This window comes from Centrocercus urophasianus, unplaced genomic scaffold, assembly GCF_019232065.1.
Source record: "Centrocercus urophasianus isolate 14NV4802_14NV808 unplaced genomic scaffold, USGS_Curo_1.0 seq_51, whole genome shotgun sequence".
NCBI classification, from domain to species: domain Eukaryota; kingdom Metazoa; phylum Chordata; class Aves; order Galliformes; family Phasianidae; genus Centrocercus; species Centrocercus urophasianus.
The window spans coordinates 470705-498427 of record NW_024885100.1 but is presented as its reverse complement, the minus strand read 5'-3'; the positions used below and the strand labels follow the sequence as shown (position 1 = coordinate 498427).

At 43.6% G+C, this 27723-nt stretch overlaps 2 protein-coding genes across 2 annotated transcripts in view; one reads left to right on the top strand and one right to left on the bottom strand.

Moving 5' to 3' along the window:
• The window catches only part of IFT140 (intraflagellar transport 140), a 78688-nt gene that overhangs the window by 33247 nt on the left and 17718 nt on the right, over positions 1 to 27723 (top strand). The window lies entirely within an intron of this gene.
• TMEM204 (transmembrane protein 204) lies at positions 259 to 27362 on the bottom strand. The gene is made up of 3 exons (XM_042835400.1): positions 26319 to 27362; positions 15042 to 15197; positions 259 to 2394 (listed from the first exon to the last, which is right to left on the bottom strand). The coding sequence occupies exons 1-3, from the start codon at positions 26596 to 26598 to the stop codon at positions 2150 to 2152; spliced, it is 681 nt and encodes a 226-aa protein (XP_042691334.1). The 5' UTR covers positions 26599 to 27362; the 3' UTR covers positions 259 to 2149.

Sequence of the window (27723 nt, the reverse complement as noted above, 5' to 3'; positions counted from 1 at the left end):
TTCCTTACGAGTGGAGTATATTTTCAATGAAAGTTGACGGGACATTCTGATCCTCTTAATTTCACTTACTGCTTTTATTTCATTTTCCCTTTCATTCTCAGGAAGATGAAATCTTTATTTTACTGACTTTTAATGTAAACTCTGCTTATTCTTTGTCCACGAGGCACTGTGAACTGTAGATTTTGATCACTGACTGGGGGCAGATGAGTAACCTTCCCCTGTGCCTGGCACAAATTCTGCCTTATCACCAGAGGAGAGTGAACATTCATAATTTTATTTATACATCTAAAATACTCACAGTCATACCAAGTATTACAAATTTACTGACCACATAGCTGATTTTTAAATTTAAATGTACATTATTATAATACGGATATTGCAATATTAGAAGAAATAATATAATGTCTTTTAAATATTCAAATAGTTTAATTTTTAAAAATCCCTGCAATTAATCATAGCATGTTGCTTCTAGGAAGGGTAGAGCTTTTCCAGGAAGTAATGCAGGCGAGTGAATACAAATTTTAGTTTGGTTTTTACAAACCTACTGTTAGAAGAAACTCTTTGTCAGCATGAAGGTATTCTGTGCTGATAGTCTAGAACAATAAATTGCTCTGGAGCATCAGTCTCTGCACAGGGTTGCTGACTATGAACATGATGCAGATTAGCAGTTGGGGGTGAGTTTCTTATTGCATCGGAACTGAGTTTGAGAACAGAATTCAAGAGCCAGCTTGATGATCACGTTCTAAGTGTGGCAAACTATGGTGAAAATAATAGCAAAGAGGAGCAGTGTTTGGGCTGGGAGCAACACGACAGCGTCGTGCAGTCTGTGACGTTCACAGCTCACATTCACAGCTCAGCCCTTCAGATCTGTCAGGAAGTGCTCAGAGGAGCCTCTGCTGACAACTCCTAAACGTCTGTCATTGCGGCTGTGTCTGAAGTATTTTGGCATAACAGTTTTTGACCCGTTGTTTTTTCTTCCTGAAGGCTGCATGCATGCCTTGTGAGCCCTTGTGAGGCCAACAGGCATCGTGCCAGGTTCTGGAGGTACTAATTTTCCTTTCATTACCATATGAAGTTAACGGACAGATGCTTTATCTCATGGCAAAGTCTATGTTTGTCTTATTCTCCAGTTATGAGCTGCAGTAGCAGGTACTGTCTCCAGTATTCTATAAGGTGCCTCTGAGCATTGCTGGGCAGAGCTGGACGTCCTAACATAGCACTCTAATCTGGAAGTTACCTGGCAAAAGTTAAAGCAAGCCAGGAAGAAACTTATGTGGGCTGTAATATTGATTATTACTAATAATTTCCTGTGAAGCAAATCAGTAGTATCTATGATTATGAGAGAATCCAGGTCACCGCCTTCTGTAGATCTGCCCACAGCGTAACACTGAAGGAGACTGTCAGCACCGTGTAAGGCCTGTTCTAGTGGCATGCCCTTTTCATTTTCAATGGCATCTATTTACACATAGGATAAACCCGAAGCTCTCTCTTAGGGTGAAGAAAGTAGTGTCTGGAGAAAATGCAGTGAATTCTTCTGCATTCCTTTACCAATTAGAGCTATTAGAGTTGTAGTTCTTGCTTTATGATGTGGCTTGAAAAGAGTAGGTGTTGCAGTTAATGAGAAGTTCCTTGAAATGGATGAATGGGATGCGGATGGAAGGCTAAAAAGCCATGAAATCTTAACAGCTGTTAAAAATCATCACTTACTCTACAGTGAGTTTTCTGCTTTCTCAGACTGCCTGTTAATTGCAAAGGAAAGCTGGTCATCACCGGTCTCCCAAAGCTTTCCATGTTATTAAGGGAGCAAGACAACTTTATCCAGGCAGTAAACGTTAGGTCGTCTCTCCTCTGTGGTCTCATCGGATCTCTCTGCTCTGGCTGACACACAGCTGTGATGCTGTCAGGATTCTGACAGCCCAATATTCTGCGCTGTACAGTAGAGGAAGAGGGCAATATAATATATATAAAATTATATGTTTTATACATATGTATATAGATGGAGCCCATCCAAATAATAATTGAGGGCCTCTGCCCACAAGAGTGAGCTTCGTGATGTCCTTCAACCCTTAGTTTTAAATTATAGCATCTATTTATATAAAACACCAACGCAGATCTCCTTGGAGACCTTTCCCCTTGCAAGTCCACGCTTTCAGCACGGCGACTCCACGTAGTCGTTCTCCAGGCCCCGGCGGAACCGAGCGGTCAGGGTGCGGCTGATGACGATGACCCGCGGCGCCATGCAGTCCTCGCGCCTATGGAGGATGTTCCATATGAGGATGGCAGCTGCCAGTGTGGCCAAAAGACAGGCTCCAATGTTCAGGTAGCAGGACCACGAGAGGTTGGTGTACGGCCCGATGCGGTAGAAGGTCACCAATCCAATGACCAGAACAAAACCTGCAAAGAGCGTGAGAATTGTTCGGTTACTCCTGAATTTCTGCAGTGGCCAGATGCTACAAGCTGGATATTTCTGAATCTGCAAAGCCTTTCCCTCGCTGTTCCACTGTGCTGCGTGTGTTCTTTAACCCGCTCTTAAACACGATGGAATATGCAAAGCGAGGTGCCTGCAAAGCAGTCTTAACATTCAGCTTAAATCTGCTGACACCGGTCTAAATTTCTTACTCCTACTTTGTGTATTTCATGTTTTATCCCTTTGTGTTGCAGAAACGATAAAATATATATTCTGCGTGCGTATGCATGAAAGCAAACAAAAGAGAAAGAAAGAGGTTGAAATCACTGGGTCCTACTTTTTTAATGTGCCTGCAGAAGCTGCCAGAAGCTTCTGTTCCTTTTCTAACAGTAAGCACAGTATTAAATTCCTTAAAAGGCAGTTAATACAGGAATAACAACAGTGCACTTATCTAGTATTTCCATCCACAGATGTCACAACGTCACTTGCAAAAACAGGGGAGAAAGAAAAGATTTTCCTTTTTTTTTTTTGTGAGCACCACTGATAAAAGGTTGTCATATTGCAGACAAGGTAAGGTGACTTTTCTAGTCATGCAGGATGTGCATGTTAGAACAGGCTGAATCCATGTTCCTCGACTCCCACTTTTTAGTGTTAATAAGAATGCCCTTTCCTTGAAGAACGCAGCAGTAAGCACAGGTAGTTTTCTGCTCCCTGTTCACTGTATTTGTTTTTCTATCCCTACTCCCAAATAAAAGTGCTTTTCAGCTTTCTGAGACAATTTAGATCGAAACAGAGGCAAATATATTTCTGACACAGGAAAAGGCTTTCTCTTAGATCTCATACCTTAACCACCACCGTATCACAAGAAATTGCATTGACAAAGGGAGCCCTTCACAAAGGAAGATGACAATAAAGGCCCATAAGCAGCCAGAAGGGTTTGTAGACACTGTCTCCTGAAGTGCATGGGCAAGGACAAGGGGGAGGAAGCCTTTCCTTAGGAAGCACCGGAGTCTGCGTGCTCTGTTTTCTCAATTAGCTGCACTTGGAAACTTCCCACAGATACACTGCAGTGCTCTGAAATGGTCCCAGCCTGGCTCTGCACCTTGGTTTTTTTCAGAGCACAGCCTGAGTGTGCATTCTATCAGGTGTTTCTTCTTTTAGAAAAATGCTAGCAATGCTAGAAATCAGTGAGCTGTGCAGTGACTGCTCATCAGCACTCAACGTGAGCCTGCAGGCTTCTGGATTCCTTGTTAAAATGTACAGCAATTGGAAAAGAGGGCAGTTTTAACCATCGCAGGGTTGGAGAGGGGATGTTAGCACACAGGTCATCCAGTATGATTTGCTCAGTGCACCAGTTTGAAAGTTGCTTCTTGATTTCTGTTTGATGAAATACTGAGTGATGGCTGAGGTAGAAAACTTGTGAAACTTAACTGTCAAGCATAAATTAACAAGCTTGAATCTTGTTTTGATCCTAAGTGATGGACGACATGCTGTATAGCAGATTATGCATGCTTTCTAAAAATCCTGGTTGTTTTGAAGCCAGGCTTGTCATCTACATCCTGGAATATGGGACAGAATGTTGAAGGTGTGTTGTTTGTCTTTGAAGGAGTCCACTTTGCTTTATGTTCATGTGCTTTGCTCACCTGAAAGGGGAAAAGTTCTTTCCTTGTGCAGTCAAAACCCACTCTGAATTTTACGTTGGTTGGCCCTTCCAGAATGCCACTTTTGTCCCCAGAACTCCAATTAATGGTGCTCTTCCTTTTCTGTGAAGTTTCCTTGATTGCTTTTGAATTCTAACTATGTTGTTTGCTGTTTTCTGGGTCCTGTATGAGTTTTGCCTTTATGGTTAGCAATAATAGCACATAAGATTCTGGCGTATCTGGGAAATAAAATAGTTTTGTCTCATTTCCAGAGTAATACATGTACTGCAGTCGTCTTGAGTTCAGTGTCTTGGTTCTGTAATGCCACGGTTTTGAGAGCAGCATGCACCAGCTGTAATATGCTTGTAGAGAATTTGTCTCTTCTCTGTTTGAGGTCTTTAGGTATTCATGCAACTGTTTTGCTCTTTACAGGTTGCCATCCACTTTTCAAGGCTGATAGATACCACTTTTCTCATATAAAGACGGAAGCTGAGAGAAAAGGAGGCTGGTCGTAATTCCTATGGCAAAAGTTGCAAGCCTGTTTCTTTTCCTTCTGGTTTAAAATTCTCAGAGGAAGGAGGGCACTGAGGTGCAAAGCAAGGGACCCATCTTACTGATGAGTCTGCCTGGAGCATCACCAAATTCTGTTGCCACTTTTCTTCTTGAGTTCCTTTTAGAACATTTTCCCAGTTCACGTTTTCACAGGGAATAAAAAACCCCACATTAAATAGTGTAGAAAAAAAGGTGTGATGCAAACCATAAGACCTGTCAGATGCGCTGGCTGGATTTGAAATAGCTTAATTCGCGTGCATTTTAATGATAGGGTTCAATTTATTACTCAGTGAGCAGGAACAAGCTTTGAAGCTAATCAGCAACCACTTACAGGCACCTCTGAGGGTCAGTTTTAATTGCTGATCGTCCACTTTACCTTGCAGTGTGCTCTCGGAAGAGGAAGCTAGGTGAGGATCACCAGCTGCACAGAGTAACCCTGGTGGCAGCAATGCCTTGCAGCACAGTGCTCAGCTGCTGAATTGTGACTGATGCCTTCCTGACAGCAGGTCTATGAGTTTTTACTGTTATCTCCAACTTATGCTTCCCATTTCCTTACTGAAAGTCAGATCTGCTTGTGCTGGGAAAAGTCTTTAGGACTGTGTATGAGCTGTACTCCCCTGGGCATAACTTTGCCCCATCGTGTGCCTTCTTTAGCTGAGGCAGCAGCAGTCAGTTCCTTTATGGCAATATACAGGTAAATAAATGCTGTAGGAATTACTTTCAAGATTTAATTTTTTTTCCCAAACAAACAGCTTTTAATTATATTGGTGATCTTTTTATTTCCTGCTTATCTATCACTTGTGGCCTATTACTGTCCTGAGTGGCTGCACATCGGTGCGCTAGACGGGCTGACTTCATGAGCATCCTTCTATCTGATGGAGAAATTATCTGCCAGGAAAAAGAACTAAGGCTTCCTTACAGGGCCCAAAATAAAACTATTTATGTTAGCAAGACTGTTTCCCTTCACAGGCCCTTTGCCTGAACCCTAGATCAGACGAGCAGCCAATCATGCAACAGGCTTTCTCTTCTTTTGCAGTTCTGTGCCAGTGACTGAGCGAGAGGGAACTGGGAGATAGTTGCTTTCAGAGCTCCCTGATTTGGCTGATAGCAGCAGTGAGTCACTGGAGCTCTTCAGTGAAAAACAGAGCATCTGTTTAGAATTCTTTGCAATGGGCTAGACAGGAACTGACATTTAAGAGAGAAAAAAGCATGACAGAAGTGGGAAAGTTGGAAACACATTGCTCTACAGTTTCCACAATTAATCAGAGAAAGTAGATACATATGTGTGGGTATATAATTTTGGTAGGCCTCTTTTACATGGCCATATCCAAGTTGTCCGTTCTGCCAGGCTGATGGGTAAAGCCTTGAAAGTTATCACGTGTACCACGTGGTTGCAAATCCTAGTGTGTTGATGCAGTAGTAACTAATTTCTGTAATGAAAGAGTGAAACTGGAATTCGACTAATATTTTACTAACATAGCTGAAGCAGAGTATTTTCATAGAGGAAATCTCTATGCTTTTTTACAGCCTTCACTGTGGCCATTACCAGCAGTAGGAATTTAAATCAATATTTTAATGTGTTGTCTTGAATATTCCTGAAAATTCATGCAGTGCACTGGAACGGGCTGCCCAGGGGGTCGTGGAGTCTCCTTCTCTGGAGGTGTTCAAGACCCGCCTGGACGCCTCCTTGTGCGCCCTGCTGTAGGGAATTAGGGAACAGCTTTGGCAGGGCTTGGACTCGGTGATCTCTGGAGGTCCCTTCCAACCCCTGCAATTCTGTGATTCTGTGATTCTGTATCACTTGCAAAAATCTGCTGTAGGAAAGATGGTGCTGGAATTCAACTCCTGCTGGAAGTTATATAAAATGGGTTGTTAAATCAGTTGTTAATGTAAATATAGCAATGTCTTAGTCTTGTTGAACTTCATCCCATTGTCCTCAGCCTGTCCAGGTTGTTCTGCAGGGCCTTCCTGCCCAGGCAGATCAAACTTCCCCAGTTTGGTGTCATCTTACTTACTGAGGATGCACTCAGTGCTCTCATCAATAAAGGTATCAAACAGGACAGGCCCCAGTACTTACTCCATGACAGATGGGTATAACTCCATTCACCACCACTCTCTGGACCTGGCCTTCCTGCCAGTTCTTTACCCAGCAAAGAGTGCACTTGTCCAGGCCACGGACAGGTACAGCTTCTGCAGGAGAATATTGTGCAGGGCCGTGTCAAAGGCCTTGCTGAAGTCCAGGCAGATTCCATCAGCAGCCTTCCCTTCCACCAGGCGGGTCACTAGATCATAGAAGGAGATCATGTTGGTCAAGCAGGACCCACCTTTCATGAACCCTTGCTGCCTGGGCCTGACCCCAGTTGTCCTACATACACTGCATGATCTCGCTCAAGATGATTTCTTCGATAAGCTTCCCTGGTACTGAGTGCAGGCTGACAGATCTGGGTCCTTATGACCCTTCTTGTAGATGGGAGTCACACTGGCAGGTCTCCAGTCCTGTGGGACCTCTTTGGTTGACGAGGAATGCTGACAGATGATGGAAAGTGGCTTGGCTGTCACCTCTGCCAGCACCCTCAGCATTCTTGAGTGGATCCGCTCCAGCCCTGTAGACTTGTGACGGTCCAGGTGGAGTAGCAGGTCTCTGTTTCCATCTGAATCGTGGGGGGTTTACTCTTCTCTCCGTCCGTGACTTCCAGGTCAGGGAGTAGAGCACCCTAAGGATAACTGACCTGACTTTTAAAGACAGATGTAAAGAAGGCATTGAGAACTTCAGCCTTTTCCTTATCTTCAGTGCTCACGTTCCTTGCTGCATCCGGTAAAGGATAAAGATTCTCCTTAGCCCTCCTCTTACTGTTAATATATTTGTTGAAACGTTTTTTCTTCTCTTGGCAAGGCAAGGTTGGGTTCAAGCTCAGTTTGTGCCTTTCTAATTTTCTCCTTGCATATCATAACAAGCTTGCTGTTCTCCCAGAGTTGCCCATCCCTTCTTCCACAGGAGGTAAACTCTTCTTCTCCTGGAGTCTCTAAGTTCCCTGTTCATCCACACTGGTCTTCTTCCCCAGCCTGCTCTTGCACCTCCAGGAGTTCCTTCCTGAGGAGGACCAGCCTTCCCAGACTCCTTTACCCTTCGGGACTGACTCCCAATGGATCCTCCCTACCAATGTCCCAACCAGTTCAAAGTCTACCCTCCAAGGAGGCGGTTTTGCTGAGCCCCCTCCCGACTTCACCAGGTGTAGAGAACTGCACCATTTTGTGGTCACTGCCCACAGTGCCCACAGGGCAGCTCCTGATCTCCAAATCTCCCATCTGTCCTTCTCTGCTTGTGAGTAGTAAGCCTAGTGGTAGGCACTCTTACCAGCTGCATCAGGAGGTTATTTCCAGACATGCTACTGGGATATATTTCTTCAGTCCTCTGAGTTTAGTTATGAAATACTAAATATTTTGGACTAATTAATTTCATTTCTGTTGGATAGCTGTGACGGGGCTTTTAGACGCATAGCTGAATTTCCCTGGAATAATTTCACTGGGAAGAAATGTATTTCAATCAATTTCAGGTCACTTATTGTGCATTGTCTGAAAGTCTGCACAGAGGCCAGATCTTTACTAAAATCCTGATGAGATTACTTAGAGTACTTTATTTTCCCATAGAGCTGCTGTTTATCTCTAGTTGTTTCCCATCTGTAGCAAAACAAGCCTGAATGGGGGGGGGCTTTTCCGCTGGGGAAGGAAACAGATAACAAATTCACTAGGAAGACTTTTGGTTGGGACAGTATTTGACTGTTGGTGGGGGTGGCTTTGGGGGAATGCTACTTTTTGAACTTGTATTTTAGATCTGTGTGCTGAACTTCCTGTTTGAGCGTGGCTGGCCACAAGCCAGCTGCAGACTTCTAGCATTTTAAAAGCACTTTCATAGTCGCTTTGTACTGATGCGATTATTTTTCAGACACATGCTGAATTGTAGAAATCTTCTCAGTACGCTGATGCTGCCTTCTTAGATTCACACTCATTGGGGTTGGAAAAGACCTCTAAGACCATCCAGTCTGCCTGCCTGCCACCAGCACTGCCCACTAAACCCCCGAGTGCCACGACTCCGTGCTCCTCAAACACCAACTGGGATGGTGGCTCCACCATCTTGCTGGGCAGCCTGTGCCACTGCTTAGAAATGCTAGGAACTTCGAATCTTAGGAATCTTTTTTTATGAATATTTTGTAATTCTTTATTTTTTCCTGGGCTGATAAAAGGTCTCTATCAGTAACAGGGTTCATGTGCTTCAGGAAGCAGTCTTATCCCCTAGCTCCCTGCTATGTAAGAGAGCACACAGCAGGCTAATTTCTCTAGACAAAGAGGCAGCTTAGTAGGTCACTGCTGCAAGAGTTTCTAATCCTCTTCTGTAAAGCTTGTCCTGCAGGGTGACTTTTGCTGCCAGAAGGAGGAAGACAGAGGAAAATATAGCAGCCAGCCTGTTCAGAATTCACAAACCACCCTTGTGCTGTGTAACAGCAAATGGATGTGAGGAGAATGCTTCACTCCCTTCTCTACATACTCAGTAAACTTTATAAGGAATGATTTTACCGCTCTGAGTTGCAAGCTTAGATCATCTACTTGTACAAGTGCATTTTTATCAACATGATGTAGATTCCCAGTGTGCATGAGTAGGAGTTGATGTAAATGATGAATCAATTAACATATTTTCCTGTAATAATATCCTGTTATAACAGTGCAAGGTTTGTGCAGACCTTCTGTAATAGTTCTGTGCTCTTTGCAGTAAGAGAGCAGTAGCAGTATGATTGCTGTAGTTGATGATGCCCCGAAACTGCCTCTGAGTTTTCAGCTGGATATTGTGAGTACTATAAAAACTCCCAAGCATTTGGGTTAAAATGTAACATCTCTGAGAATTACGCAAGTTGTGAGTAGCAGAGCTTCTCAGGGACAATAGTGGTGTTCTTTGAACATGGCAATCCATCTCTGCAACCTCCTAAGATTGAGAGACTTGGTGTAAGGCACCAATTTCTGCTTTGTTGGTGGAAATCTCCTAAGGGAGGTGCTGAGCACTGTTTAACAAGTGTAGGTCTTCTGATAATAAGCTGTCTTTTCTTAGTTACCTTCTGGAGATTTCCATAGAAATAATGCAAGCTCTTGAATGTTGGTTAAAAATAATTCCCTGTGAATTAGACATAATTTCTGTTGGCTATCTGCTTAAATAAAAATAAATGTGCAGGCTTGAAGATTGAACTTTAGCTGCAAACACTGCTTGGCACCTCTGAATCACAGACAGCTAGAGATGATGAAACTCTGCCTTTGACCAAGGCAGATCATGAGTCAGACAGGTAAGAGCTCTTGTCAGCCTGAGCAAAAAGCTGCAGAGAAGAATACTGCAGAGAAAAGCAGTCATTGACAGATGATACTTGTAGAAATGTTAGTGGTGGTCATTTGTCTTTAAGGGTTTTCAAGAACTGTCCTCCATCTTCTGATGCATCAAAGGACAAACAGCAGCTCAACGTTGGATTTTGCTAAATGGCTCAGGCTGAAACTTTAGGAGGCATCTAATATTTTTTGCTTATGAACTGATTTTTAACTGTTGGGATCTTTTTTCTCCTGCATTACTGTATTATTTCTAACGCAGCCATAAAACCTGTTCCTTACACTTGTATATTTCTCTGGTAATAATACCAGCTTTATAATCAGAATGTGCCCTTGATGTTGAGATGTTTTAACTAATTGCCTGCTACTCAAATCTGTATTCAGACATGAAAAATACAGGCAGACTATCTTCTGTCTGCAGTTTTACCAGGTGAAGAGTTCTGAGCTGCTGCCCTTCCCATTTGCTGGCTCAGGTGAAGCACGTCAGTCACAATAAGCAGGGTAGTCTTCCATATTTTAAGATCTTTCTGGTTAATTTTGCAGACATTGAAAGCAAGATCAGTGAGGTTTGCAGTCCACATAAAGAACAAGTTTTGGTGCTGCAGTAAAAAAAGTGAGAAATAACAGGAACATTTAGCACAAGTCAAGCAGCCGAGTTCTTCCTTTTTCTTACAATTTTTAGACTTAGAGTCATTAATTTGCTTTTTTTTTTTCTTCAGGAAGTATTAGGCTAGAGCTCCATAGAATCTCCTTTTAAAACAGACCTTGCCTGTGGCTGCTGTGAAGGCAAAAGGTGGAAGGAAGTTATACAGAAATCAGGATCACGTTGCTATCATTATTATAGTCAGTTTTATTCTCCAGTGGCTGCTTTGCTGTTCTGTTCTGCATTAAGTTTTTTCTGGATATCAGCAGATCTAAAGTTATAATACTGAGAAGGAAGAGAGGGTAAATGGTTCAATGCTCTTTTGTTTTGTTTTTTAAGGCTTAGCAGCACAGACATGAATATGTATGAACTCAGGTTTCCTCAGCTGTGTTGGGATCTGGAATGAAAATTTCTGTCAGCTGAAAAACGTAGGAAAAGTTGGTATGCAAGGCTTGAAATTCAGGAGAGGTAAAATTGTAATGGTTTGGCTGGAAGTGACAAGCTTAGTGGGGGCACAGAATGTTTTAATCTTCAGGATAGTATTAAAGTAATTTAATGCTGATAAGTAATTTGAATGAATATTAATCATTATTATTCAGGTTTATTCCAATGTTGGACTTTCAGAAACCGGGATGAGATCTAAAGTAAAGGATATTGTATTCTAGCTTTCCTCCTCTGTTTCCAGCATTTCAATCTACTGCCTAACATTCACCGTTGTACAGAACAGGAATCTTGGCTGGAATACATGAGTTGGGATCCAGTCTGGCAGGTTCCTGCTTGCAGTAGATTAATATTTTCTGAAGTGCTCTTTATTTCCTATCCTCTTAGTATGGATTTCCCTTTACAACTGCTTGGGTGACTCTGTTACCCATCTAATGCTCAGCACATTGAGTCTCTAACAGTTCCTTGGGAAAAAAACAGCAAAGAAAAGCCCTCTGGAGAGAAATTTCTGAGCAGTGACACAAAATTCCACATACAACACTGGTTCCATTTTCACCACATTCCTTTTCCAAAGCAAACAGTTTGCTTTCCTGTTAACTGGGAGGTGTGAGGTTGCAGGGCTCTGGAGCTGTGTGAATCCCATTGCTGGCCCAGGAGCAACACTGTTTGCTCTCTTCTTTCCTTCCTCGTTGCTTCCTGGGGCTTTATTTTCTGTCAGAGGTCCATCCTTTCTGAATGGCAGTCAAACACTTGTGCAGGTGGCAGAATGAAGCCTGGAGTCTCTCGTGGGACCAGAGATGGTTGGTTTGAACTTGCGATAGGGTTTGGAAGATGATATTTAGTTTGCTTAGTTTTTTGAAGCCAAAATGACTTCTTTCAGAGTTGAGGAGACTGTACGCACAATGCTTTAGCAATATGCTGTGACTGAAAATAAGTGAGTGGCAGGTTCACGTTGATTCTGAGCTGCATACTTAAATCTTCCTCTATAATGCTGGATTTCACTCTCAGTGACTGTTAGTTTTGTTTCTGTCTGCTATCGACACAAAAGTTGGAGATCAGATGTGCACTGGAGTTGGAGGGAACACGATCCAAGATACGTTTTCTCTGAATCACTGACTGAGAAATTGCAGAACAAATCTCCCCAGAGCATTTGGTTTTTGGAAAAGAAAACATGAGGTGCTTACATTTTCAGTATGCAGCAGGTTGACATTTGAAAGTGTAATAAATTGCCCAGACAATACTCAGGAAATCTTTAATAAGATCCAAGTATGTACATTCTAGAATGTTTGTTCTTCTCACACGGATGATCTGTCTGGACTAAAATATATTGGTTTAACCCTCAAAATACCCTCTCTCATCCACATTACTCAATGTGTATGGAAAACAGGCTTTGTAACAGGACAGGAATTCAGTGAATTGAACTTGGGTGAAAGCAGAGGGTCTTTTACAACTTAATCTGTAGCTGCTCTGCTTATTTGAGAAGTCTTTGTCATCTTTTGACCTTGAAGCGACCAGCCTGAGGACTGGATGTGATTACTAGGATGTGTGTTCCTGGGAAGTGGTGACAAAGGACTGTACTGTAATACAAATGAAGTAGAGTAGATCCTTGTAGCAATTCAGCTCGGGCAGCTGCATGGGCAAACTACTTTTGGATAATCCACTGTTCTTTTCTGATGCTCTACTGCACTTGAAAACAGATGAAATGTTCATCCTTGGGGTGGAGGCTCAAAGGCAAAGCGCTGCCTGTGGTTTGCAGGGCGAGAAGCAGCCCCTGTCCTCCCCTTTATTAAAGAAATGGTGGTGTCCTAGATGTAGCAGCAATCCCTCACCAGAACAACAGAAATGGTGGGCACACTCACGATTTGCACGTGTTTTGTCTGATATCCATCAGAAATAACATTAGCCATTATAAAATGTCTAATAAAATAAAATAAATAATATAAAATAAAATGCTGTCATCTGGGCTCAGTCCAGGGCATTTGGTTGGTGTGGCTGATTTCTGTGCCCTGTTGGTGGCCCAACATTGCAAAGCATTTCTTTCTGAAAGAAGAAACAGCCTCTTCTGTCAGTGCAGGCTGTTACTTTGAGCTGCCTGTCCTGAGAGGACAGACCACTGCTTTAGCAAGGCAATCAGCATTCATATACCACCGTTCTGGCAGATTAGGGAGGTTTCCAAGAAGGCAGTTCTATATTGAGATCGTGGTGGATTTTAGGATTTTTTTCTTTTAAATACACATTCCCAAAGCTGGTGGTTCTGGATATCTGAAAGGAGTTCGTTTACTGTAAAATTTGCATTATGCAAATGAGGTGTGAAGTAGTACTGACTGCAAGACAGCCATCTGACAGCAAAGGAGAGCACGGTGCAATTGCAAAGGAGGATGACAGGGGGGAACAGCCACCGAAGTCGCTGCATCGTTTGCGCGGATGGGAGAGCTTGGATTCATGCAGCATGACGTCTTTCTTTGGAGCTGTCATGAGCTGCCACATCCTTCTCCTCACACCTTTTGAACACAGACAAGCAGATGAACTCCTTGATTCAGCAGCTTCTTCAGCCATTCTCATTAGTGTTTTGTTAATCACTCTGACTCTGGCTTTCTTCCCTTCTCCCCTCCCAGCTCTGGGGATTTCAAGGTTCAGCTTGCATAACAGGTAATAGCAGGCATTTCCTCCTCCTGTGTCGGGATATCCTGGCGCCCTTCAGTCTCTCTCTGACTGTGTTTAAAACGGACTCCAGCACAGGAAAAAAAAAGTCTAAAATTAGCAGCCTTGATAGAATAAAGGCACAGGGCTGTCCACTGCGCTGTTTGTCAATGAAACAACAAATCTAAACAGGGCCAGAATGCATTTCCTCTGTGAAAAACAGACATGCAGAGTTTTGGGGAGGAGGAGTGAGAGTAAAGCCAGCACTGCACCTGAAGATCAGGGAGAGTTATGCAGAAGGTATCCAGGGTTGCAAAAGACCGTGGTGTGCAAGGCTGGAGGAGGCTCTCTGCAGTGAGGCTGAATGTCTGGCTTCTCATTGCACTGAGCCAATGCACCTGGAAACTGGATGGGACGCTTTGAGAGATAAGGGAACTGCAGTCTCCTCTTGTTTGAAGTTCAGGTTCACCTCAGTGTGGTGGTTGTTGCTATGGGAACCATACTTAAATAACCTGGGCTAGATGCTGCTCCTGCGGCAGTGTGGGCTGGAGATCTCACACTTGTACCACTCTAGCTATTCAGTGTTGTAAGAATCAGAATTGAATTAAAAAAAAACCAACAGTGATTATAACCTATTGGGTTATACATTAATAATAACTATATGTTTCTAATATGGACTTGTAGGCAATCTGAATGTAGTACTCCATTAATGATGGTTTCATACCTGGATTTTTATAGGATTACTATAATAAATACCAAGTGACTTTATGTAAAGAAGATGACATGACTTTATGCAAAACTCTCAATATGATGCTGTGATTTCCTCCTTCCCTCACTCATCTCTATATACAATTTTTGTCTATGAGAATTGCTGTGGGAATTTTAGTTACAACTGTCCCTGTTAAAATTTGCAAGATTGAAAGACACGTTTGTCTCCCAAAGTCCAGCTGACCTTCGCAGTGCAAAATTCAGTTAGCTGAAAGCAAAACAGTCGTGTTTCAGCAAGACTTCAGAAATTCGTCCTGTCATTCTGCATTCAAACAGCTGCTGAGGTATTTTCTGTCCTGCTAAACGGTGGAAATACATTGCATTGATTGTATTTCTTTCAGGTTTCATAAGAAATAGGAATGGCTTAGTCTTCTGCCAACTTAGAAAAAGCATTCTGATATTTCCAGCATGAAAGCTTGTAGTCATATACTGCAGAATCTTGAGGGGAGAGCTTTTGAGAGCCAGTGTGTGTTTACTTTGAGATTTGGGCCTTTTCGCTAAGCTTTGTCACCTGGAAGTTGCTCCATCTTTTCCACCTGGATTTAGTAGGGATGGACGAATTTTTCCTTAAAAAAAGAAGTGTACTTACTGGCAAGCTGGAACACAGCAGCAATGGCCTCCTCCCACCACTGGGTATCCTGAGAAATGATGGGTATCTCCACCAGGCCCAGGACGAAGATGAGCTGGCCAGCAGTCAGAGCAACGGTAGCGATGAGGTTGCAGGCGCGCATCATGTCAAACTGCACTGGGGAAACATGAGAAAGAAGCCTAAGTTAGAATGAGATTAAAAAGAGGGTTTGAGGGTGAAAAGGAAAGAAAAAATCCTGGCTAAGCAGGTATGTAGAATTCTCAGTCCATGGAAAATGATTCTTACATATCTTCCCCACTCCTGACAGCCCTTTAGTCTTAACCCTCTTAACTGCATTTTCTGTGGTCTGATTAGGAACAGATTTTCTTCAGGAAATCTTTCCTTTAGTTAATGAAAATCCTGTCACTTCTGCTTCAGTGCCAAACAATCTGGGCTGAAGCAAGCAGCCCATTTTAAGGACAGCCCACCAAAAGCTCTTGGCTTCTGCCCTGCAAAGATTCTGTGTGTAATTAGCAGTCAGAGTTGGGTGTTGCAGGAACTGTCCTTTTGTTCTGCATTTGTATGGCACTGATTGAAATGGAGCCTTGGTTCATGGCTTGGGTTTTCAAGGCCCTTAAACAATCATCTCATGGCAAAAGAAATCTGCAGCTCTCTTGTCCTTAAGCATTCTGTGGGCAAATGCTAATATATTACTTGTTTAAGAGATGTTGATAATAGAATTAAATAGAGAATTCTTAAATCTTCCTTCTTTTAACATTTATTAATCTTTTGGACCCTCTGAGAAGACCCTTGTATTTCTTGCTGTGTAATGATGTCAGTGTTTGACAGTTCTGATTTAGGTGTTCTGCCATCATGAAAAGAAAAGTTATGTGACCTTATGTATTTGTACACATTAAAGGTAAAGAAATGCAGAAATAATTACAGATATAAATATCTCAAGTCTTGGATTGGAACCCGATTCAGCTGGCTGCTGGACAGAATATATTCACTGCATAGTTCAGTCCTTTCAGTCAGGCTTCTTTTCCTACTTTTCCTGTTAACCTGGTGGATGTCCTGTTTTCATCCTTTTCCTTCCTCTTGAGCAAAAAGGTGGGTTTTGTAAACATCATTGTGCCAGTTCAACATCTCTTGCCAATATGTCACTGCTATTCTGAAATAAAAGCAGCTCGATGTGCAAAGTATTAGAAACACAGAGTATTAGAAAGGCTCCAGACATTAATTTTCATCAGGCTTTCAGAAGTCACTGAGCTGTTAGCATTGAATTTGGATGCAGTAATTTTATTTTCCGGGAAGCTGTTAACAAAGGATTAGTTGTCAGCTAGAATGCTTTGCCTAAGGCCTGTTCCTATTTTGGCAGCAGGTTTTCTGGATTTCAGTGTCTCCAGACCTCACAATGCATTCTTCCTTTCTGTAGAACGTTTCGGAAAGGTCACTGCTCCCACTGCAGGTTACTGGGCAGTAAGGCTTTGTGTGATTCGTTGTACTGACTTCTTGTTGGAAAGATAGGCTTTTTGCACCTTATGTTTCCATGACAGTCCACGAATGACTGAAGAGCTGATACCTAAGAAAGCAGACAGCAGTAGGGAACAAAGAGAGTTTGGAGTGTAAGCTGAAATTCTGATCTCTTCTGTTGTTCAAGTAACGCCTGAGTCGTGCTTGCCAAGTGGTTGGATCTTGTCATTCTTTGCCACCTTAACCCTTTAGCTGAGACTGAAACTCCTGATCCTCTAGGGGGACTGCCAGGAGTGCAAAAAACCCCACAGCTCCTTGATAGAGACAAGCAAGAGTGAACTTCACAGTCGTAACCATTCAGTCCAGTCTACTGCATGAGCCATCAAAATGAGTTTATGTTCTTCGTTGCTCATCTTTAGCTCCCAGTGCTGTAAGAAACAGCTCATGGTTCAATTAAACTTCATTAAAATATGTTGTTTCATTTTAAGGAGTTTAATAAGAATCAGAAGCCACTCCACTTTTTCACATTAAGTAAAATGTTAAGCAGGAGGCAGTTGGTGTGATCTTATGAAATGTGAAAGCAGTTATTGTTGTGGATAAGGTAGGACAATAACTGAGTGCCCTTCCACCCCTCCTACTGGGATATAGCAGCTGTTTCATCCTAAAACTTCTAATGTATGACCTGTCATCTCTTCATTTTATTCCAGAGTTGTAATGACTGCTCAAAGGAAAGGGATCAAAATTAATAGTGGGAAGCAAAATTAACTCCATTCTTTTCTCAGTGGAACTTATTAATTTTACTCAGTTTGGAAACGCCACTCTGCAGCTTACTCTGCTTTCTTATTGAGCCATCGTAACTTTACATGTTGTCAGCTCAGCACCTACTTCTGTTTCGTACACGTGCAACCCTAAGCTGAGCTTCTTCAACCCGAAACCCCCCCACACCACCCCCTTCAAAAAGGTGGTCGATGTGGGAAGCACCCGTGGCCCCAGGGAAGTGGTGCTGTTTCCATGGTTGGTCTTTGCCAACCTGGGCGAATCTGTGATTCTGTTGTACAAGTATCTGTGACTGAGGATAACCTAAAAAATGTGCAATTGAGAAGCATTTTTTCAGAGCTTGCGCCCAAAGTCTTCAAAGCTGTAAATTATGCTGAGGAAGGGCACAAGGCTGTTCTCATGTCTGCGTAAGTGGTCAATCCAGGCATAAGCAGTCTTTCACGAAGATAGCTATAACAGCATTTTTGTGTGAGCCCTGAAATTTGGTGTTTGCTGGTTGATATTTAAATTTTATATTCACAGAAACTCCTTGTTAGCAAGCTGCAGTCCATTCCAGTGGGCTTTCCATGTTTGTTGTAATTGGTATGAATGTCCAACCATATTGATTTCACTACAGCCTTTGTGTCTTTTAAAAGCTTCACTTTTGCAAAATGATGTATATGAGTCACAGAACGTGAAAGTAAGAGGTTCATAACAGTTGTGTAGTCAATTGTAGGCATTTCAGTTAACCAGTAGCTCCTAGAATCTCTTGTGTAAGGCTGTCCTGACAACACGGCTATTTTGGACATCCCACTTTTTTGTTTTGAATTCATTGCTAATGGCACATATCTCCTGAAGCTTCGCCATCAAAGGCATTTCCTAAGCTAGAAAGGGTTGCTTCTAGCAGAACAGAACTGGACACAACAGGAGGTGTTCATAATTACTTTGAGTCTCAATTAAGGGAGGAGAGGAGGTCAATCCAGTACTCCCCTGCTTTCGTCACACTTTTCCTTCACCTCTCTTAATGCAATTTAACTGTTAAGAACAGGGATAGGGATAAGTACTGAATGACTTCAATACTCTGCTCTAGGTGGCTGCTGTTAAATACTACAAAGTACTGATCACTGTCTTTTCCTTTTTGGAAGCTCATCTGGATGCCAGTATACTCTGTGAGTACTCAATTCACGGGCAGGGAACCCAGCTGGGTTTATTGTGCAGCTGGGCAGTTTGGGGCCCAGGCTGTTGACTTCTGCTTTGACAGTGACCAGTCAAGGGTCAAAACCCAAATCCCAGGGATGAGACCAGTTCAAATTCCCCACTGCATTGCTCATTTCCTAGACCAGAAGTATCCATCTGGATTAGCAATGTTGATTTGATTTGCTTATTTGCAAGCAGCAATTTAATGCTACATGATAGCCTCAGGGTTATTTGTGCTTTGCAAAAGCAGATTAGTCGTGCTAGAGGGTAACTCACAGTGTTTCAGAATTATTAGGAAGGATGATCTCATTGCAAAATCAGATGGTGCTGATTGCTGAAAGTCTCAGGTTTTCTTTCTCTATTTTGTTTGCATTTAGGGAAAAAACAGTGATAGGTGGGAATTCGAGCTGTTGACAGATTACATCACGGTGTCTGTATTCAAACTAAGCAGCCCAAGATGCCCTAATACTTATCTACAACTTCCCCTAGAAACAGCACTTCCAAAATTGTCAGCGGAAACTTCAGGCCAGCTTCTGTACTTCAGTTACCAGGCATGGGAAGAGGTGAGCGAGCACAGCTTCCTCACTGTGTAGGAGCAGCACAGGACCTGCACATCTCACCATGGCTTCACAGCTTACTGCTTGTCATCTAAACTGGAGGAACAGTCTGTGAGCACACTGCTCACCTATCCCTGCTTTGGGACAGCGTGTTTAAATCTGAAAGATCAACTTAAATTTCAATCAGCTCTTAGGAATTCATTGCACTGAAGGATAGCAGCACCTTAAGCTGCTGCTAATTGAATTGCGCCTGTGAGTGTGTCAGTACTTCAGGATATTCTTCTCTTGAGGAAACTTGCTTGTTCCTACTGATTGTGTTAGTGTTAAAATGGTTATGTTATGTTTAACTTCAGTTCTCTTAATCCCAAAAGTTACACTCTTTGGTATCTATTTGCAACCTTGGTCTGCAGGCTGAGATCATCTGCTGCTTCTGATACAATTTAGTCTGAATTGGCGAAGTAATTAGATTTCCTCTAACATGATGAAGACATTCTGAGTACATGGTTTTCATCTGGAACTTGACACTTTGCTAAGGCCTTAGCCCAGGAAGGATGCATCTCTTGTTGCTCCTAACAAATCTACTTCAGTAAATACTCTGAGAAGTCTTTGCACACATTTCCTTAACATAGCTGGTAAGTCTTCCGAAAGCCTCAAATGAGAGCCGTGTTCCTCACAGCATCTCTCTGAGCCTGTAGCTGTGTTACAGAGCAGTGTTGTGTCCCCAGACTGACTGCAGCCTTCATGTGTTCACCCCTGGCTTCTGGGAAGGCACTGCATTACCAGACGCAGAGAGCAGAGAGCCAGCAGCTTGGTTTTGCTTTGTGTTCCAAGCTCTGAGCCCTTCCTCCGGGAGTCTGATGAATTCAATTTCTTATCCTGCCACAGTTAAGGCAGTTAGAAAGGAACAGTTGGTTATGCCCAGGCTTTTTGAAGCCTGGCCATGGTTCAGGTTGGCGGTAGTGTGTGGTTCTTTATAGTGGAGTTGTACTATTTCAAACTTTCCAAATGGCTTTTACAATCCACATCATATTTCAGGAATGCAAAACCAAGCATCCGAACGTCAGGAAAAGCCAGAACAGTACGTGTAAGTGTGCTTATACTGGTCTTTCAGGGAGCACTGATTGGATCAGTGCATGAAGGCACATCGGAAAGGAAAGATGTTGAAGGGATGCATGCAGACTTAGATAGCTGTGTGCTCCCAGGCCCCACGCAGCCACCATAGGCCCTGTCTCCGTCCCCACAGAGCTGCTGCAGGCACTGAGCAATGCCATCGAGGTGGGGCTGGTGCTGTATTGGGGCACCACAGGGTGGGGACCTGGGCCATATGGGGACCTGGGGATGGGACAGACGGGGATGTGGGACATCTGGGACGCGTTGGGGTGCACACAGCTATGTGCTGTCTAAGTCTCTCTACTTGATTTGTCTTGCTGTTACTCGTGGTCTTGTTCCTAAAGAACTTTAATTCCATCCCGGAGAAGTGAATTATGTGTTTTTTGGAAGAAACCCTTATTTATCATTCTAAAAAAATCCACATTAGCCAAACTTCTGACTATTAACTGTCTGTTCCTCTGGTTTGGATGTCAGCATTGTCACCAAAGGTCAGATGTGCAGAAAGTCCCCACTGCTCACATAGAGAACAGCTGCAGCTGGGCCTTGAGTGTCAAGAGAGAATAAATACAAAGTGCTGAGAAGTTTTTCTTGGTGTGATTACGAATTCACAATACAAAATTAATGAGCAGTGCTGTCGTTTTTACCCTCCTAGTTATCACAGTTTGAATGCCCACTAATCTCTCCATTCTTAGGTCCTTGAGTAAATGAGACAGGTTTTGTGGGAAGATGATAAGTGATCAAAGAATTATTCTTCATTGTACAACAGAAGCACAAGAGTAAGGCTTTCATTTCAAAACAATTAAGATGAAGGCAATAAACAGAATCACTGTCCCTAGTTATTGACAATCAGCATCACTGTATGCCTTTGTGTTATCAAGTCTTCGGACTTTTCATTTCTCATGTTGATTTTGGTTTGTTGTTATTTATGTTAATCTTTGAGATTTTGGGGGAGGGGAAGAATGAATTAGGAAGTACTGAAGCTCTTTAAAGGTGTCTGTTAAGCAGACAAGAGTGCTGGGATTATCCAAGTGCACCTTTTATCACGTAACTCAGACCATGGGAAGATTTAATGTAAACGCTGCCTCCTCAGTAGTTCTATTTCAAGGGTCTGAATTTAATTGACAGCAAAAAAGATGGGAGTGGAATTTCTCTTCAATAAATATCCCACAGTATATGGAACTTTGGAACCCTTTCTACACAATTTTTTTTTTTGCCTGTCTTATTGTAAGAGCAGGGCTTTCCTTAAAAGTAAAGTCTTCCTTAGGGAATCCCCATCAGCAGGTCTATGGCTTTCAGATCTTAGGAGTCCTCAATGCACTCTGATGCTGGATGGATACATTACAAATTAGAGAAATAAAAGGGGGAAGGAATCAAGCAGTTCTGGCCCAATGAAACAATTCTGGCTATTGCAGCCAGACACGATGATCCTTGTAGGTCTGTCCCAACTGAACTATGACAGCTCGGTAAAAAAGTGGTTTGGAACTTCAGGACTGAGTCCACAGCAAAGTAAAATCTATGTCAAGATGAGCACTGACTCCAATTTGAAGAGCAGACCTCTTAAATTTTACCTCCTGCATATTTGCCTCCCCTGCTGTAATTAGTCATTTCACTAATTGAAATGCTGACCACATTGCAGGTGCTAGGAAGGGAAATCAGAAGCTCGGAGCTGCCATCAGGGCAAACTGTGTCTGTGCAGCAGCCCCAGCAGGTTATATCTTGGGCAGGCACCCATGGACACAGTGAGTGTCTGGCTGTATTTAATCTCTAGATACTGTCTTTTCTAGGTGCAGTGACCCTTCATTCTTGATCTGTCTATGTAAAAAACTAATATGATGCTCGCTGCCTGACATGGCATGGCTTCGGTCCAGCCAAACATCAGCAGCCAGTGTCACTCTGAATTGTTACCTCTGCAAACAAAAGCCAGCACTGTTCCCACGCAGAGCAGCAGCCTGGCTTAGCACTGCTCTTCATAGTGCAAGTGTCTGCATAAATCATGCTCTGAGGCTGGCAGGTGTTTATATTCAGTCCTTCTGGAGTCACGTAGTCACTCGTGATGCCGTGCCTCTCCCTGTCACTGGTTGTGCTGCTTGTAAGAACTACGGATGTCTTGCTCTCGGCATCTGTAGTAGAAATAAGCGTCCCACTGCTGGGATTTGCATTCAGTCCTTCTGGCTCCTTGAAGAACCAAGTGAAGTTTTAAAAAAATATCTATTCCTGCAGTTCCAAATTGTTCGTAATGATCTTTAGACAAAAAGGAACAGAATGTGACCTTTGCTAACAAATAAATGAGCTCCATCTGTCCACAGAGCCGGCAGTGCTGTGGGGCTTAGGGGCACAGCTGCACTGTGCAGCGTGGTCAGAAATACCAGTGCTGATTCCAAGTACTCCAGTGTGCTGGGGTGTGTAGATATGGTGCAGGGCCGGGCGAGGGGAGAGCTGACCGAGCGGAACTCCTTGCCCTCGCTTATGTTCAGGAGTGGTAGGCTGCCTGAGCAGGCAGGATTCCCTGAAGTGCTTGGAAGAGAGAACATGCCGTGTGAGTGCTCAGTGGCCTTAAGTATCATCTGTTGGCTTGCCCTTGTTGGAAAAACTTTGCCTGTTATCCTCCTAACGAGGCTGGGATTCTCAGCATAAGGAAAGATCTCTGATGTGTTGCCTCCAAAAGGGAGCCATCTGCTACCATCACACCTCCATCACTCAGCCTGTGCTCGTTTCATCAACAAGGTTCACATCACGTTTCAACAAGGAGTGACTCCTGAGCCCACTGCTTAATCCATCAGAATATAACCAAGCAGGAAAAAAACAACCCAAACCTGAAGGATTCCTCTTCAAACCTGGGTATTTCCTTGCTCTTAGTCATTTCAGCTGTCTCACAGAAGCTTTCTAGTATCACAGGTGGCTGAAGGAAGGGTGCAGGAATGTGTGGCCAAAAGGGAGGGAAGGGAAAATGTGGTTAAAGCCAGAAGGGACTGATCCCTGCCTTCCAGGGGCACTGTTGGTCAGAACAGAGTTGAGGTTTTCCCCTCAGAACCCAAGTCACCTGCATTTCTTTCACAGTGTACCTTGCAGGAATGGTTCACATTGAGATATTTAATTACTGTCTATTTTTCCTTTAGCATCACTGACTCCTCTCTCTGGACTTTCCCCCCCTATTTCTAATCTCTGTTTCTTCATGGTGACTCTGCAGCATCTATAATGTTGCATATATGTACATCTTGGTATTTATTCTATCTATCCTTTATTGACTTTAATACCCTTGATGCAGTGTTCATATCATATGGATTAAATCCAGAACACCTTAATTTTCCTCTTGCTTCAGTGGTTCGTGTGTTACGATGCAATGATTTACGCAGATGTCCCATGAGTGGGGAATTGGATCAGAGAGGTTCTGGTGTGGAATTTGACTTTCCATCTCAGAGCGGTTTTGGCAGAAGTGCTGTATCACACTGACTGCTGCTGGCCACTGCCTGTGTGATCTTTTGATGGAGCATTTCTGTCATTTTTACCAAACATGCAAGACTCAATTTGCTATTTCTTTCAATGTGGTGTAGTGTATTTTCAGTTGAAGCACGTGCAGACTGTGACATAGTGAGTGACTTCCTCATTCTTATGGAAGTCACTTTGTTTGGGCTGTGTACCCACAGGTGGAGAAAACTTGGCTTTGTGTCCTGTGAAAGGAGGTTTGCCAATGATTTCAATGGAAGAAAGAACGGGCCCTTAAATGATATTCAGTGTTTAAGAATATCCATTTCTGCCAGTGAGTGAGCCTACTTACAGCACTGCCTTTAGTTGGCTGTTACTCACACAGTACCTGGAATTCCCACAGGTTTAAGTTTTTCCTGATGAACTGAGATCAACCTGCCTCACAAACACGTCCACATCAATGTGTGAAGAAATGTTATGACCAATACTGCATCTTTTCTTGCATTCTATTGGAAGAACCTGCTTTTCCACTTATTGCATCCAGAATACTACTACGCCTTAACTCTGAGGAAGGAATTTTTCATTCAAAAAGCTGTGCACATGTATATACATAGAGAGAGAGTAGAATCATACATAGAATGGCTTGGGTTGGAAGGGACCCTTAAGACCATCTCGTTCCAACCCTCTCCTATATGCAGAAACACCTCCCTCTAGACCAGGATGCTCACAGCTGCATCCAGCCTGGCCTTGAGTGCTTCCAGGGAGGGGGCACCCATCCGTATGTATGTACGTAACACACACACCAGTGTCATTCTAACTGACAGATGAGGACTGCCTTCTTACATCACTAATGCGATTCAACATTAGACAGCATCTTTAAAGTTATGAAATTATGAATGCAGGATCAGGCCCGTATTGATAAGGTGTACAACCCATGGAAACGCATCTTAATGTGCAACAGATGAGTTTCTTCATTAGTTTGTCATGGTAGAGCTGCAGAAGTGAGATTTTCCTTTCTCCAGAGACTGAAAATTTGACTTCTGCTTACTGCTGGCTCCCACATTAATGCACGGATGCTGAACAAAATGAGTCACTGGACCTCAAAATCCTTCTTTAAACCAGCATTTTAAGAGCTTTTAAGTGTTAGAGAACTGGGGGTAAGGTGGGAGGCACATGACTGTGCTGTAGTTATAGTGTTTAAAAAAATTCTATCACATTTTGCTTCTGTTTCATGTAAGAAATTGTTGCCACACCATTTTGCTATGAAAACAGTTCTTCTATGCCTATCTTTAGAGCACCACCCATCTTCTGAACTGTTCATAGCAGGAACTGTGAGTTGGTGGGCTTAAAAAGCTGCAGAAGCCCGATTCAATACACAGGAACTTACTCTATCTGTTCCATAGAGACCAGGTACTTTTAAAGTTCATGAATGGTAAGCAAGCTTTTTAAGTCAGAACCTGACTGATCAGTAACAATCAGGGCAGTCGTTCAGGTGATGAAGTTACAGGTAGGCATCAAAGAAGTTTTTCAAAAGTCTAATTCTGTTTGTTATTATTTGTCATAACAAAAATTCTGGTGGGTAAAACCAAAGATCATATTCAGGGATTCATAGTGGTTGACATGTTCTCTACAGGTGACTTTTGGGGATTTGATGTTAGCATGTGCACAAAAGGCAGCTGCTGCTTTCTGGAAAGCATGATGTTGTGTGGGCCCACACTAAAACATATTTTGGAAAGAAATTCCTCTTTTATTTTCATTTGGTCTCAAGAGGGGCATAAGAGACTTTAGGGCAGAACAGCGTTTTTCCTTTTCTCCATATTTCAAACCATGAAAAAAAAACATGGAACCTTTTTTCTTACTAATGTTACTGTTACGAGTCTTCAGAGGTACCAGCACAGTTTAAAAGCAGTATTAAAATCTCTAGAAAAAATCCTAACGTCTGCCAAGGCATGAGCTTTATAGACATTTAATACTTTAAATTCATTTCCTTGAAGGATCCACTTAGTGTTGGTTGAGTTTGCCTGATGGAACAAACCCTGAGGCAGTGCTGCTCAGAGCCCTCATCTGCTGTCTGCTTGCTGGGAGAGCTGCTGGAAGCAGAGGTTCTCAATGAGTGCCTTTGGACCCATCAGCTGTGATTTAACAAAGGTGTCTGAAATCGCATGTGAGAACTATGCCACGCTTCATGTTTTTCTTATTCCACAAGTACTTAGGGTTTTTTCACCAAAAGTGTATTTCTGTATGTTAATACCTAGCTCAGCTTAGTAATTTTTGCCAAAGATATAGCTGTCCTCCAGATGAAAAAAAAAGGGAACTAACATAGAATCTGAAAAATTTGGTTCTCTTTGTACTTTTTCAGTATTCAGAGCAGCCATGATAATGATTTAATGTACTGAGGGGAGATACGCTCATAGCAGGAATCCAAGAAGAGGGAAAGGCAAGGAGGAGGCGTCTGAGAGCTCTAGACTTAAGTTTTCTGGACGGATTTTTTCAAAGCGCGTGGTTCCATATGCCATAAAACAGGACAGTGAGTGCAATGCAGATTACTTCTTTTGGGGAGGGAGGAGGAATCATAGCCAGTGGGTGGACATAATTATTCTCATTTTCCTGATTTTATTTTACTGTTAACCTTAAGAAACTTTTAGAATCGAACGGTCAACACTGATGTGCTATGAGCTATGTGGACGTTGGGCTACACGTTCCTCAGCACCAGGTACTCTGTATCTATGACAATCCTGTATCTATGACAATCCAGCATAAGCAGAGAAGAGATGGAACTTACATTTGACAGTGCTGCGAGACTCCTGGAACCCGGCTGACTCCGAGCCCCAGCCCAGGGCTTCGCACTCGCGCTCCTCCCCTTGCCCGTGCCTGCTGCTCGTGCTCGCTCCTGCCTTGCTCCTCTCTGCCAGCCAGCACATCTTCCAGAGCCCCACGCTGCGCTTACGCCCATCTTCCAGGGTCTGGTACACCCAGTTAGGAGTAAAGGCAGCCGCGTTGTTAAGAATAAGTGAGACCAAGGCTACCAACACAGCTGTGGCTACCAGTTTCTGGACAGTCATATCTGACTGTCAGCTCGCTGCCAGTCTCTATTAGCAGAAGACGCAAGGTCTCAGTCAGCTGCAGCACATTGAAATGGGGCTTGAAATGGAGGCAGCTTGGATAGGATGTTATGAGTGGCTAGAGGACATCACCGTTCATTCTCAAAGTCAACTCCAGATGTGTTTCTGACGAAGCAAATGAGAATTTTGTGAGGTAGGTAGGATAATTCCATAAAATAAGAACACCAGGAAGCTTACTTAAGTTTCTGTCCTTCCCAGCGTTGGCTTATCCACCTTCTTGCACCTTGATGAGCAGTGCCAGGCCGGTGATGAACTGGAAGACGGGGAGGTCCATTCCCTGCGAGCCGAGGCAGGCGCTGTGGGGATCCAGGCTGCGGGCAGAGCGCGGGCGCTGGGTGCCGGCCGGCAGCGTGCCCAGCGCACCCCGGGGCGCGGGATCCTCGCGGTGTCCTTCGGATTAGCGCTTCAGAATATCCCGCGAATGCTGACAGATGGCATCCTTAAAGCCCAGCTGAACTCCAGACGAATGTTTTCATCCCAAGGAGCTAGGAAAGCCTGGAGTATCCCGAGGAATTTGCTCCGCTGCGTCTCTCCGAGCACCAGCGCTGCGAGCGGTGGGGGCTGGAGCGCGGAATGCCGTGAGGAAAAGGTCTGCCCCCCGCCCCCCACCTCTGCACTCAGAGGAAATGGCTGTTTTTGTGGCTGTTTTTGGTGAGCCTCAGGGCGTAGTCGACTGCAACAAACAGAGCCGCTGCCACGGCAGTCAAACATGAACAGGATGTGTTTCCTGAAAGGAAAAGACATATGGAGACTTCTAAAGTTGTCCCTCCTCCCCTTGGAGCGTCCCCTTCCCGCCTCACTCCTCCCCTCAGTGCGAGCCGGGGGGCTGCGGGACATCGGGGTCCCCTGTGCTCCCACACAGACCCCTGGGCGTTGGGCTGCAGCGTTAGGAGGCTGCCATCCCTCCTTGCAACCCTCGATTGGAATCTGGCAGCCAAACAGAAAATGTAAAGCTGGGAGAAGATTCGTGGGTGCCTGAAGGAAGTCGCGAGCGTCTTGGTGTGATGGAAGCTGGGGATTGCTGGACTGTGGCTGTGGGACAGATGCGGCCCTGAGCCCCACGTC